General features: G+C 45.0%; 1 protein-coding gene across 2 annotated transcripts in view; it reads right to left on the bottom strand.

Moving 5' to 3' along the window:
- AIDA (axin interactor, dorsalization associated) overlaps positions 1 to 13,737 on the bottom strand; it is a 29,453-nt gene extending 15,716 nt beyond the window's left edge. For both annotated transcript variants that reach the window (XM_075707307.1, XM_075707308.1), the window contains exons 1-3: positions 13,628 to 13,737; positions 9,845 to 9,914; positions 2,038 to 2,091 (exon numbers count right to left, since the gene is read on the bottom strand). In XM_075707307.1, coding sequence (XP_075563422.1) covers positions 2,038 to 2,091; positions 9,845 to 9,914; positions 13,628 to 13,737 — 234 coding nt within the window. The remainder of the gene's footprint in view (positions 1 to 2,037; positions 2,092 to 9,844; positions 9,915 to 13,627) is intronic.
- Positions 13,738 to 13,890: the final 153 nt, after the last annotated feature.

Below are 13,890 nucleotides of genomic sequence, written 5' to 3'. Positions count from 1 at the left end.
AGTTACTTCAGAGCTATGTCCTAAAAAAAACCCCAGTCTCCCCAACAGAGGCTACTGTCACAGGTGAGGCAGAAAGTACATTACTTCTCATTTATTGAGAACAAACTTATCCCATGTTCCAAGCTCTAATGCAAGATAAATATTTTTAAAGCAATTAGTTGGTCTTTCATACTTGCTACACACAGGAACATTAAGGCAGAGGGACTTGTTTTAATTATTCGCCAATTAAGCTGTTCTTAAGCAAGATCAGCTGTAAGACTGCACTGCAAAGTCTTGCTCTAAGAGAAGCACTCACAGTTCAAGACATTGTAACACTGGCGGAAATTACAGTATACAGGATGAGCTTGACAACACACTCAGCTAAGAGCTCACTGCAAATGGAAGAGGGATTCCCATCTCTCCTTTCTCCAACTCTGATGATGCAGTTTCCTCATCTGGCTGTAGCACATCTGCTTCTCCAGTAAGCCTATTTGACTTACTAACTCAACAGAAAAGTTTTTAATTTTTTATTCTGAGTAGTTCACCAACAGTTTGGCAAGCTGAACTAGCCTATTCTGAGATGACAAGTGGCAGAGCTGGCATAAAAAAAGTGGTGCAAATAAGAGGATGGACACTGGACATCCTCTTTTAGGCAGAGGATCAGGTCTTACCTATTGTGTCATTGCACCCTTGGCATCTCTTAAGATTACTTATAGTTTTCAACATTTCTTTAAGGCCCGATGTTTTTTTTTCTTCATTTTGCCCAAGTGTCAACAGGGACCTTCTGCAAGACTACACAAGGACAGTAAAGCAACTATACCCATACTGTTAGAAGAATGGGAAAAGATGACCACACTCACTAACTGCTTTAATCTCTGCTAACTAACCATAACAAAACTGCAGCAAGTAAAACATGCCCCAAAGTGAAGTGGATGAGAAGTTCTAGTACCCTCACAAAAGGTTATAAAATCCTTGAGTTACTGCTGAAGAACCAACAGCAAGCAAGGCTGTTCTTGCAAGACATCATCTCTTCAGTTTGGCAGGTTATGACATCGCTGCATTTTCTGCTGTTGCTCTGAGATGTGATCTGACCAACGAAGCTGTCCCACAATGGAACATGTCTGCCCTCATCACAAAATCAAAGTGACTCAGAACAAATGCAACGTTATTCAAACACCCCAGGTTAGATCAAGACAGAAAGACAGGTAGAGCTAACCAAATAATTCTTCAAACGCTGCACAGCCTTGAGACTGGTACGGCTCCAGCATACTGCCTACATTGGGACTGTATCCCAGCCTCTCAGACGACTGAAGGCACTACAATGGAGCTGCTGCACCTTGTACAGCAACATGAAGTACTCGGGAGCACTGCTGTGAGTAACTTGATGCAAAATGCACCTGTCACCACTCTTTGTTGGTAAAGAGGTGATCCAGTAACCCAAACTTTGCTTCAGTTGACTCATCCCTCCCCTGTCCGCTCTTCCGGATATTACTCTCACTTCCTTTTTGGTTTGGGGATAAGACTGTGCTGTGGGAAAAAGAAATTCACTTCCATGACATCTACCTTCAGTCCAGAAAAAAGCCCAAAGAGTAGCTTCTCAATCATTATTTTCACACACTTGCCTGCAGCACTGCCAGTTTTCATGACTGCTACAAAGTCATTTTTATTCTACACACACATACTTCCTTGTGCTCTATTATTATTTGTGAAGCGGCTGAATTAGTGCAAGGGTCACTCCGGGGATCTTTTTACCCTTGCACACAGGTTAGGAAGACAAACTATCAGTTCTGAAGGAAGAAAAAAAGGCAAAGAACCAAAGACACAAAACCTGCAGTTAAATTCCTGCACAAACCCTAATACATGCTCATATAAGTACTTAAAAATTTTTAAGGCAGCCACCTGGGGTATCATGTTGACAACCTGGAAAGTCCAAGTGTTCAAGGGTTTGTTCAGTCTGTTTTCAGAAGTTTTGGCTATGTCTGAAGACACTAAACTAGCTTAAAAAGCTCTACAGTTACTTATCACAAAAATATGAAGTCACACTGGAAAGAGCTATACCTGTAAAGCTGCACTTCTCAGTTCCAAGCATGTTGCAATTTTAGCTATGGTTTTCTGAAAGGAAAAAAAAAAAAAAACACCAAACAATTTAGTACTGAAACTGTATTCTTCCATATTCACATTTTTTAAAAATATAAATGCGAACAATTGCTTTTTCTTGCAAAGTTTTCAGATCTATTATTCAGTAGCAGATCATTCAGCATCAAAAGCTTTTTTTACACACAAACAAGATTTTCTAAAAGCAAAACAGATGAACCAGACATCTGCCACTTAACTCCCCTTCCACAGCTCATCACCACAGATGGGGGTCATTCACTCAGCAGAAACTATAATAATGCCTACCACATCATAAATTGTTTATAAACTCAACTGCTCTGAAGTGATAGGGGAGAGAAAGAAAGAAAAAGAAAAAATCCAACCCAACCAGTATATTACCTTCTGAGAACTTGAGTGATTTGTTCTAATTTGCCCTTTTAGGAGTCATGTCTACAGTTCCTCTACCAGGCTTACAATCTCAGCAGACCAAGTCAGCCCTCCTCAGAAGTTACAGAAGCCCAGTATCTCAGCACTGAAAAAACACAGTCCGCTTTTGTGGGTTTTGGTGGGAGAGGAAGTATAAAGGCAGATTATTTTTCTAACTTTCTATTTTTGTAATTTTAAGACATTTAAACTCTAAGTGAAGCATGAAATAGATTATTTGATTCAAACTTGTCAGCTATCTAAAATATCCCTGAGCAGAACTGTATCTCATTTTTATTTAAAAATGCAGAAGAGAGGGAGGGGCTTCAAAAGAGCCCATTACTAGCAGTCTTACTTTGAAAACAGTGCTACTTAAGCTTTTATGTCTCACAAAGTAAGAAGCTCCAGCAACAGTCACATTTGTTTCTATTACTACCAGCTGAAAAAAATCAAGAGGAATTCAGGCTTCCGTAACTGACATCAAGTGGACACAACTGCATGGTGTATTTTACCTTGCTTGACCATCACAAGTTTGTTCATTAACTGAAAGGTTTTAGTGAAGAAAAACTAAGTCTATCTGCAGAGATAAGGGCCAAATAGAATTCACAATGCCCTGTGGAACATTTATAGGGCAAGAAAAATAGCAACAATGAAGCTATAAGGAAAAGCAGGTTATTTTCAAAGTAAGATTTCCCCTCAGAAGGAAGATAAAAGTTGAAATATGCACCTGTAACTCATTCTCTCCTTTTAAACCAGGCAGTATAAAAACAGCTCTCCCCAAGCTGGGTGCAAGGGGAGGAAACAATTTCCTAGAGCACAACTCTAGCATCAAAGAGCTTCAAGAGTATGGGCGCCTGGCAAGTTAGGCGGTATCAGTCAAAGACCAAAATTTCCTTTTAAAGGAGGGTTACATTTTAGGGCTCCAAGCAGTTCGTAGCAGCAGATAAAAACTGGGCGTGCTTTCACAGCCACCTTCCCCAGCCATCTGCCTGGACTCTCCCACAGTCAGAACTGCTGCTCAGTCAGCTCCTGGGCCACCGCTACTTTCAGTAGGCTGGGCTAAAAGCTAAGTGGCTCCAGTTTCAGTTCACCTTACGCTACACTGAAAGTTGAAAGAGTTCAGGAGCTGAATCATAAGCAGATCAGACATCAATATCTCAAGGGCAGAGCCAACAGCTGGAGTGCGTAAAAGCCTCAGATACCCAATTTTCATCTGCCACCACAGGCTCATCAAAGCTTTCAAAGCCATTTCTCCCCAACTGATATCATCTCTTGTCTTAAACACCGTGTTACAACATGGCATTAGCCCACATTTTACATCCTTGTAGTTTATATTACTATCCATTGTACGGACGTCTTTTGAAAAATTCAGTTCTTTTGAGCACCTTCCAAGAAAACAGCAAGTGATGCATATTAGCACAGGACACACTGTTTTCTCTTCTGACCAGGATGCAACATAGAATCGTTTAGGTTGGAAAAGATCTTTAAGATCATCCAGTCCAACCATTAACCTACACTACCAAGTCCACACTAAACCAATCAAGGGTAGGCTAGACTAAACCATGTCCCAGAGTGCCACATCTACCTGTTTTTTGAACGCTTCCAGGGATGGTGACTCCACCACCTCTCTGGGCAGCCTGTTCCAATGCTTGACTACCCTTTCCATGAAGAAATTTTTCCTAATATCCAACCTAAACCTCCCCTGGCGCAGCTTGAGCCCATTTCCTCTTGTCCTATCGCTATCTACATGGGAGAAGAGACCAACACCCACCTCACTACACCCTCCTTTCAGGTAGCTGTGGAGAGCAATAAGGTCTCCCCTCAGCCTCCTCTTCTCCAGGCTAAACAACCCCAGTTCCCTCAGCCGCTCCTCATAAGGCCTGTGCTCTAGACCCTTCACCAGCTTCATTGCCCTTCTCTGAACACGCTCCAGCACCTCAATGTCCTTCTTGTACTGAGGGGCCCAAAACTGGACACAGTATTCCAGCACTGAGTACAGGGGAACAATCACCTCCCTGCTCCTGCTGGCCACACTGTTCCTGATAGAAGCCAGGATGCTGTTGGCCTTCTTGGCCACCTGGGCACACTGCTGGCTCATGTTCAGCCGGCTGTCAACCAACACCCCCAGGTCCTTTTCAGCCAGGCAGCCTTCAAGCCACTCTACCCCAAGCCTGTAGCATTGCATGAGGTTGTTGTGACCCAAGTGCAGGATCCGGCAGCTGGCCTTGTTAAGCCTCATCCAGTTGGCCTCGGCCCATCGATCCAGCCTGTCCAGGTCCCTCTGCAGGGCCATCCTACCCTCCAGCAGATCGACACTCCCACCCAACTTGGTGTCATCTGCAAACTTACTGAGGGTGCACTCAATCCCCTCATCCAGATCATCGATAAAGATATTAAACAAGGCAGTGCTGTGCTGTTTGGGAATTTTAACATAGAGCAACATGACCATATGCTTCCATGCAACATGGCAGAGTAAAAATACCACAGCTCCATTTCTGTTGAGGTTCATTTTGTAGTCTAGGTTCAGTCAACAAACTTCTACCTCCCTGAAATAAATTCTGCTACATAACAGAGATCCATAGCTGGATCTCCAGCATAGCTTGGAAAAACACAGATTTTTGAAAAAGAAAGAAATACGTACAGTCCTGGATTCATTTTGACACTTTCAGACCCACACTCCACACATTGGTGTTGTGGATTTACATGTACCTTCAGGCTGTAGGTACTACTACAGAAGCAGATTCTCAGTCCCTAGGGTGAGAATGGACTACATCCATCTAATCAACTGCACTGTAACAAAAGGAATTCCTTTTTATACTTGAGAACATCTGGAAAGATACATTTGCAAAGGTAGAATCTTAAAGAGGAAGGTGTGAAGTAATGGGTAAAAGAAAGGAATCCAGAGGTTCCCTAGGGAAGGGAGGGGAAATCTCTGAGGTTTGACTACAGCTCTAACATTTGCAAAAACCCAGCTGTTCCGATGGTTTGGGTGTTGACTGCTGAGCAAAGAGCATGCCCATTCCGTGTTAAATCAAAACCCCTCCAACTGCACCACAGAAAGAGGGTTACAAGTTTGCGGGGTGCCAGCACACAGTATCCGTGCCTCACCACGGAATCAGAACATGTAAACAGATTTTCACATGGCTCTTCCCCTCCCTGTCGCACATGCAGAGCATTAAGCCCGCGCCATAAATGAGGTCTCAAGAAGCACTGCTCAACCCCCATCTCCTCTGTCAATCCACCGATAAGCTTAGCAACACCCCTGTTCCCAATCCTACAGATTCCTAACTGTGTATTCTTAGAACAGCCTGAACTAGGTACCTCCTAACAGGACAAAGAGCAATACAAAATGTGTGTCCTCTGGCTCCTGGGGGCTGAAGGGCAATAATGGCTCTAGAAACAGATTAACTGAAGAAAGTTTGGGAGTCTTAAAATAGTAAAGAATAGGTTTTATATGGAATCTATTGAAATATGGCAAGCTCCCAGCAGGCATTATTCATAACTATTTTTTTAAGGGACCACACCCAACCCAAAAGTTAAAAATGCAGCTAAACACTGCTATCATTTTCAGCTGCAACTATCCCATGTAAAGGCTCACTTTTGCAGCAGGGAAAACATTCTGCATCTCATTAGAAAGACTGAAGCCATAATTAACTTTGCTAGTTTAAAATAGTTAAGATTCAGTTTTATGTAAACTCGTGATTAGAAAGGGAAAAAGTCAGTTGATCTCATAGTCAAGGTTTCTTCAGTGCAGTTGTGTGAGTAATGACTGTGCTAACTGTAATGCAGTCAAAGATGTTTGCATAAATACAGAGCCAGAGCAGTGTTTGGCTTTAAAGAGAGGTCTAGGCTGTTAGGAGACCAGTAGTTTAATGAATCATGTTAAGACTGTTCAACAGTGCTCTTATTTCAGCAAGTTACCATTGCATAAAAAAAAAAAAAAGCACAATTTTCTAATACTGCCGAAAACTCAGCCTAGCACAAAAACAGTTACACGAGAAGCAACAACTGCGGTTAGAAGAGGGCTTTAAAGGTCAAATTTATTGCACAGAGAACTGGGTGAGAGTAACTATAGCTGGAGGCAAGCTGACAACCATGGCCAAACCTAACTGGAACAATTCATGTAGCAAAACACAGTGGTTGATCATGAATGAAGATGGGATTTTTAGAGAATGAAGGTAAAATAAAGAACAGCAGGATGCAGGTGTTAAGACTGACGTAAATCCACCAGTAACTGTTAATATTCCATACACGCAGCTTCTAGGTGATGAATTGTTGCACAGCCTCCTTAAAGCTGTTGCAGGGTAACTAGATTTAAACAATGATTTGTTGTTTACAGTATTTATCTGCAGAGAAATTCTTCAACAAAATTCACAACCATTAAGAGTCCAGCACTGAGAATTATCCAAGTCAAGACAGAGCCTTCCCTAAGGGCTAAACTCCGGAATTATGTCCAGCACTAGATATAAGACAACAACCCCCCCCAGAAGCTGAAAATCCAGGAATGAATGACAAATTCTGGAGACTGGTCTGCTCTATCAACGGAAGTAGCATACAGTGTTTCAAGACAGACTCTTCAGAATAATAGCAAAAAGGCAAGATATGAATATTTAAAAGTCTGAATTCTTACCATAAACAATACATTTATTATAAGATAAATGATAACTGGCTCACAGTATGCCTGGGAAAGAAATTGGTGGTATCTGTCAAGTGTTGTTAGATTAACAGATTGTACGATTACATTAGCAAGTAACACACCATCAATTATGGTGTGGCCATATCTGCACTGTAACACCACCTGTGATGCATGAAATAAACCCAAACATGGTAAAAGTTTATACAGACAGATGGGGCTGAGGATTTTAACCTAGCCTTGTCCTTTCCCTGTAGCTGTAAAGCTAGTAGTTTTCCCTTGGTACAGAGGAATCGCTGCTGAAATCCACTTTCCCCACTGAGTATGTCAAGTAAGAAACAATGACAGCCTCATAGTAATTCTCAGCAGTACGTATGATCCTTTGGAAAACAGCTAACCATGAATCTACAAAGACTGGAATTAGGGTAGATCAGGTAACTGAAAATCATCATTAGCTTCATAGCCTTGCCTTCTCCAATCTGTGAAATTCTGTGCACAGCCTTGGCCAGTAATATCAAATAAGCAAATCCTGAAGTTTACACACTCTTCTACATTCAGAAAAATAAATAGTTGGCTCTTATACAACATGCAGAACCTCAGAAAGACAAGATATTAGGGAAAGAGACTTTCCAGAACCAGGAGGAAATAGCATACTGGTGGATGCATTGGCAGGAACTTAGTTGAGCAAAAGTAGCTGTTTTGGTATGTAGATTTTTTGAAGGGTGGCGAGAGAGAAGATACACTTCTGTTTAACCAAACTGCTTGAAAACCCAGAAGCATGCTAAACTACTCCTACATGCCAAGTGAATGATACTAGCGATGACAGTAATTGGTCATGATCACTAGAGTATACTGGCCAAGCTCCTGCAGCAATAGGGAAGGCCAGAACAGCAAGGAGCTTAACATCAGTCTAAAATATTTTGCTGTACAGAGTTTTAAGTGCTTCTTTCAAAGCAATAGCAAGACTTATTTTTGTTGCGACTAGCATTCCTCATGGTAGAGGAGGGAGAGAGTGTTCTCTCAACAAAACGTTGGGGAATTTGTCTGTGTATGTGGCTAAGGAAATAGGGACCACCATTTGATAACGAGGCTCAAAGTTTCAGTGCATCAGCCCCCCACTGATCTGAAAAAAAAAAAAAAAAAAGCAAGTGATGTAAGTGTCAACCTCTTTTGTAAGTTATATCAGCTTTAGAAACAGGCATCACTCTGCAAGGATTCAAAACAGCCACTCATTTTTTCTTTTCAGAAAACTGTCACCTTAAGACACGATCACAGTTGCGCATCTAACATCTGAGGTCAGTTATCTCTGTTTCCTGAGCCCCCCAGGCCTTCCCTCATGGCTGACCTCACTCACTTCCACAATCTGGTCCAAGGTCCTTTCCACAAGATTCAGGGAACATCTGGAAGCAAAGCCCTGTGTGGTTCTAGTTCCTATACTCACAGGAGATGATGCCGCCAGAAGTGAGATTAACAGCTTCGCTTTCATGAAGTAACCATATTTTCAAAAGTATCCACAGAGGGGAAACATGCAGTAAAGATGACCACAGCTGAGAATGATGGAGAAAGCCACCAGCAAGGGATAGAGAGCAGAAGCAATCAAAGAGTAAACAGCTGTCCAACATAAACAAGGCTCCCAAGCCTTAAGGCCAGGAAAGGTGGACCTAATCCTTCTCCAAGATTATGACTCAGTTTAAGATGATCATGAGCCTTATCATCTTCTTTGCAGACGGTAAACAGAACATGGAAGACTGGCTCTTTGCTTTTCTTATTGGCACACACCAAGGAAACAGTTACAAACCACTGTCAGACTCTATGTAAAGGTGTATTTCTTTGTAATGAGTTTCTTTACACACATCAAGTTCATCTCCGATTTCTGTAGCCAGGCCCTCTTTTCAGGACCAACATTTCCAAACACAGATCCCATTACTCTAGCACCCTACCACCATAGGCGGGATTCTGGGCTAGCAAATGTCAATCTTCAGGCAACGCCATTGCTCAAACAAGTAATCTTATAACTTGGAAATCTGGAAATACAGGCGTTCTCTAACTTACTATTCCTGAGAAAAAACATGCCTTTAAACAAGACATGAAAATCTAGCAAGGCCTCGTATCTCAAAAGATTTTATACTGCTGAAAATGCTTGAGTGTATGAGACCTCAGCTAGCATTTTCCTCTTAAATCCTGTCACAGCATTGCATTAATATGATGCTGAGACAAGAAACAGCCTTTTCAACTGAGAGGAGGGAGGAAGGAGTAAAGTCATTTCAATACTTTGAAAGATTATAAACAAATAACATTCTAAGAGACTAGTAGGGAGTATTCTGTCAGGACCCTTCCCAGTCAGGTGTTACATGTTAAGCTAACACCCTCCTCACATGCCCTCAATGTCTGCCATTCAAGACATTTTGCATTCCGACTTCTCAACATAAATTGTGTTAAAGTTGCTTATACAACTTATCAAAAGGTCACCCAAAAAAAAGAAACACCCAGGTTATGAAGGACTCTGGCCAGCATGCATGACATTCAATATTACACAGCAGAGCATCCGTCACATCCAATGACAGCAACTGTTTGAGCCATGCTGGGCTCTGTTTGTGTATATCGAGGGAGGAAAAAAAGGTCTCGTAAGGCTCTGGTCTGCGAGATACAAAGAACCATAGTACACATCAACATCTATGAATCAAGCTCCTTGACTGAGCAAACAGCAATACTCACCTTTTGATCTTCTGTGAATTCCGAGTTGTTGTGCTGAGACTGTGCCTCTTTTTGTAGATGCCTTGCTAATCTGGATGGGGGGAAAGAAAATGGAGAGTAGGAACACAACACAGAAACACATACACCCTCCAGTCTCCAGAAAACATATCAGACAAAAGGTGCACAGACTGCTGCTCCAAATAGTTTTGTTTTGTTTTTAAACAAAGATTTCTATAACCATGGTAGGCCATAACTTAAAAAAACCCAGAAGATGGACAAAGTATGCAGCTACATTAGGCAGGAAAGACTATGTATATAATGTATCATGAAGGCAGAACAGGTAAGAAGGTCCTTCTAGCCAACAGCCCCTTTTATAAGCACTGACCTTTTTCCTCTCCCCATTCCCTTATTTTATAATAACAAACTACACACCCTGTGAAGACCCACCGTGGTACAAGCCCACATGCATTTCATGGGGAGAGTTTGAGGCAAGTCGGATTGCCAGGAGGCGCGGGCACCCCAGGCGATGGCTGCAGGCTCTCCCAGTGCAGGAAGCCAGGCGCAGCGTGGTTTGGCCCAGGCTGCCGGGGTGCATCAGCTCACATTCACGCCTGTCAGCATCACATGCGGAGCAGAGACCCCACCCCTTGTCACCACGGAGACAGAAGTACCAAGGGGTTTGGAAAGTATCAGTAAGCAAACAGCTCAAGAAATCGAAAGGAAGCTAGAGAGGGAAGCTACGGGAAGAGTTACAGTTTCCGTCCGGGGAGGAAGGAGAACATTAAACAAGCAAAACCTCTGGGCAATTGTTGCCGTTCCCTGTAAATACTTTTTTTAAAAAAAGCAGAGGGGGAGGGGGGGCAGGGGGTTGAGGGGAAACCCAGGGACAGCAGCAGGACTTGGGGCATCACAATACACTTCCATCTGGAACCTCACAAGTTTGCGTTGCTAAAGGGGTTCAACCTGTTTTTTGGGGGGTTTAAAATACATACACCAAGATGCATACACTAAAACAGATTACCATCAAAGCCTGTGTCAGAAAAAAAAAATCAGAACTCAATTATTTCTTTGTTTTTCCTAAAAATAAACTTTATTAAAAAGGATTGAGGCCACTGTAGTTTTTAACTAGCGCCAGTGAAACACAACTAAACAGGTCAAGGTAACTGCACAACTCAGTGGCATTGTCCCCCTTCCTGAAGGGGGGGAAGATGGTAGCTGAGAAAAGCAAAAAGCACAAACACGCTTGAACCCAAATATATACTCCTTCCCTACCACCCCACTGACACGACACAAGGGACATATAAAAAGGGCATTTAAAAGTAACGATTTAAGAAAACATATTGCCATAGCAGCAATATGCCACCCACAACAGGCACCATCACAGTATTAACATTTCTGCAAGCATCAGTAACACAACCCTTTTTCCATTTGTCACTGATACAAACACACCCCCCCCAATCCAAATAAACACATCTGGCATCTCACTGGAAGCTTGTTCAAAGATGGATCAGACTAAGTTCCACAGATGGGAATGTTCAACAGGGAAGGTACTGCCACCAGCTCGGAGGGTCCTTGCGTGAGTATGCACAAGGGCCGTGAGGATGAACAGGGGCCAATCCTTGCATCAAGCTTCCTGCGCTTCCAGGAGTAACAAAGACCTGAGCAGACGTAGGTCCCTTGCACACGGGAGGTGAATAATTGTGTTTTACGTCAGCAGCCATTATAACCCTGGAATGAACTAGCTTAGATTCAAGAAGATCTTTCTCAGTGTCAGCAAGCTCACCATAACCAGCTTCTCCCCAGCCTCCCTGTGTCAATCAGTAGACCTTGCCAATATTGCCAGCACCTGGCCAACTGCAGCAACACACCTGTTCATCCCACCTCAGGTTCCCATTTCAGAAGGCAAGAGCATAAAGCCATGCTGTTATGGCTCTCCAGAGCTACAGGTAAGTATCTTGCCCTGTGCTTCTTATTTGCAGCTTGTACCCTATAGATTGAAATTGTTATTAATTTACCAGCTATATCTACAAGAAGCAGATACACACACTGAAAGGGTTCTGCTCCTCCCTAGAAAATATCTCCCGATAATCTTTTGATCTTCTCTCCCCCTTCTCCTGCCTGGAACCACAGAGTTCATCTACTGACAACTACTCCATTCAGTAGAAGCTCACTGATAAGGCTTGCAAGAGCAACTTACAATACCACTCCCCAAGAGGAGCTTTCTTACAAAGATATCACACTGCTCCAAAGTCAGAATAAATCAAGGGTGCAGAGATCACCTCAGTTCTCATCAGACACAAGTGATGCTAGGAAGAAGGGAACAAAAGTTATACTTCGACTTTCAAACTGGACTGTCTGTGAACACTTAGTGACCTCACTTCTCAATGAAGCAAGCTCAGAATGAGAAGCCTGAAGACTTTTAATTCTAAAGAAATGTCATTAAATGAAACTGACTGCTGAGACCACCAAGACAGTTTGAAGCATTAGGATCCTACTGGACTCCTCATAGAGGACTAGTAAGGGCAGTTATTAAAAATATCATGTTTTACTTTCTGATGATTGGGCTTTTTTTCCTTCTGAGATACAAATCCAGAAGAGAACTTCTTTTCGTCCCTGTGCCAAGGTTTGTAGTAACAGCTTGCCCTGCTCTACAGACAATCAGCAAACTGCAAATAACTGAACTTGCATCATCCTGTCTGGTGAGTGAATGAAGTGGTGAGATTATAGCACCTCATGACTATGTTGTACCCGGCCAGCAGTCTAGTTACTCCGAACGGCAACTGAACTGGTAGCCAGTGTGGTTATAGCCCATAACTTGAACAGACCTGAACAGCACTAGAAGATCTCTCAGAGAGCATCTCTTCGGTTGACTTTCTCTTGGGGAACAAGTGCAAACCCTCTGGACTTCTTCCAGAAAATTCAACATAAGAAACTTAGCGTGCAATACTCAGACCACAAGGAAATAGCCTTCATTTTCACTGTGAACAGAGTACTAGAGCAGAGCATTTGACTAAAGCTACTAGGTGCGTTTCTAAGGATACCATCAACAGCGCCCTACAGTACCAATATTTGCCCAATACCAAGGGATTCATGGATGGTGTGGTCCCAGCCAGCGCAACCCAATCTCACTGGGGCTGCGCCAGTCGCTGCCCTCCCACCATCGGGCTGCCCGCTCTCCCACCCCGCTTTTCAGCGGGGGTGAAACCCAGAAGCGTGCAATGGACCAGTTCTGGATAGAGAACCGGATGGGTTGTTTTGGGGGGGGGGGGGGGGGGTCGGGTAAGGCTGATGCTTCGGCAGCCCATTTGCCTCAGCCGCGTCCCCTTGCCCTACCAGCATAGTGCCCGGGGGACAGGATGACGGGATGGGATGGGGCTACCCCGGGCCACCGGCACCCATCGCCGTGGGGCTCCACCAGCCTCGACGGCCCACGCCGGGGGGGCCCCGCGGCTCCACGCCAGCCGGCTGCCACCCTCGCGAAAGGACGGGCCGGCTCCCGCCTCGCACCCCGGCCAGGGGGCCGAGCACCCCCCAGACACCGGCGGGCTCGGCGGGGCGGCTCCCGGCGGGCTCGGGCGACCCCCCCGCCGCACCCCGCCCATGGGACGCCCCGACCCACAGCCCCCCGCGCTGTGTAGCGGCAGGGGACCGGCCGGCGGGGCCTGAGGGGCGAGGGGGGCCGCGGCCTAGGCCCGGCGGGGGCCCCCCCGCCCCACCCCGACCCGGGGCCGCTGCCCCCCCCCCCCCGGGCCCCTCGCACGGGGCTCCAGGGCCCTGCCGGGAGCCACCCGCCCCCGCACTCACATCTGGTACTCGTCGATCGCCTCCACCAGCTGCCCCCAGGAGTCGAAGTCGGTGCCTTTCCTGAAGCTGGCGCCCCAGCGCTGCAGGAGGCTCCGGGCCGCCTCCGACATAGCCCCAGCACTAGGGCACCATGCTCACCCCGGGCCGGGGCACCGCGCCGGGCAGCCGCCGCCGCCAGCCCCGCGCCCGCCGCCGGCCCAGCCCAGCCCGGCCCAGCCCAGCCGCCGCCGCGACAACCAAACGCGGCGAGCGCCTCCCGCCAG

Source organism: Pelecanus crispus, chromosome 3 (assembly GCF_030463565.1).
Source record: "Pelecanus crispus isolate bPelCri1 chromosome 3, bPelCri1.pri, whole genome shotgun sequence".
Lineage (NCBI taxonomy): Eukaryota > Metazoa > Chordata > Aves > Pelecaniformes > Pelecanidae > Pelecanus > Pelecanus crispus.
Note: the sequence above shows the minus strand (reverse complement) of the source record. Positions and strands in the feature narration are given on the sequence as shown.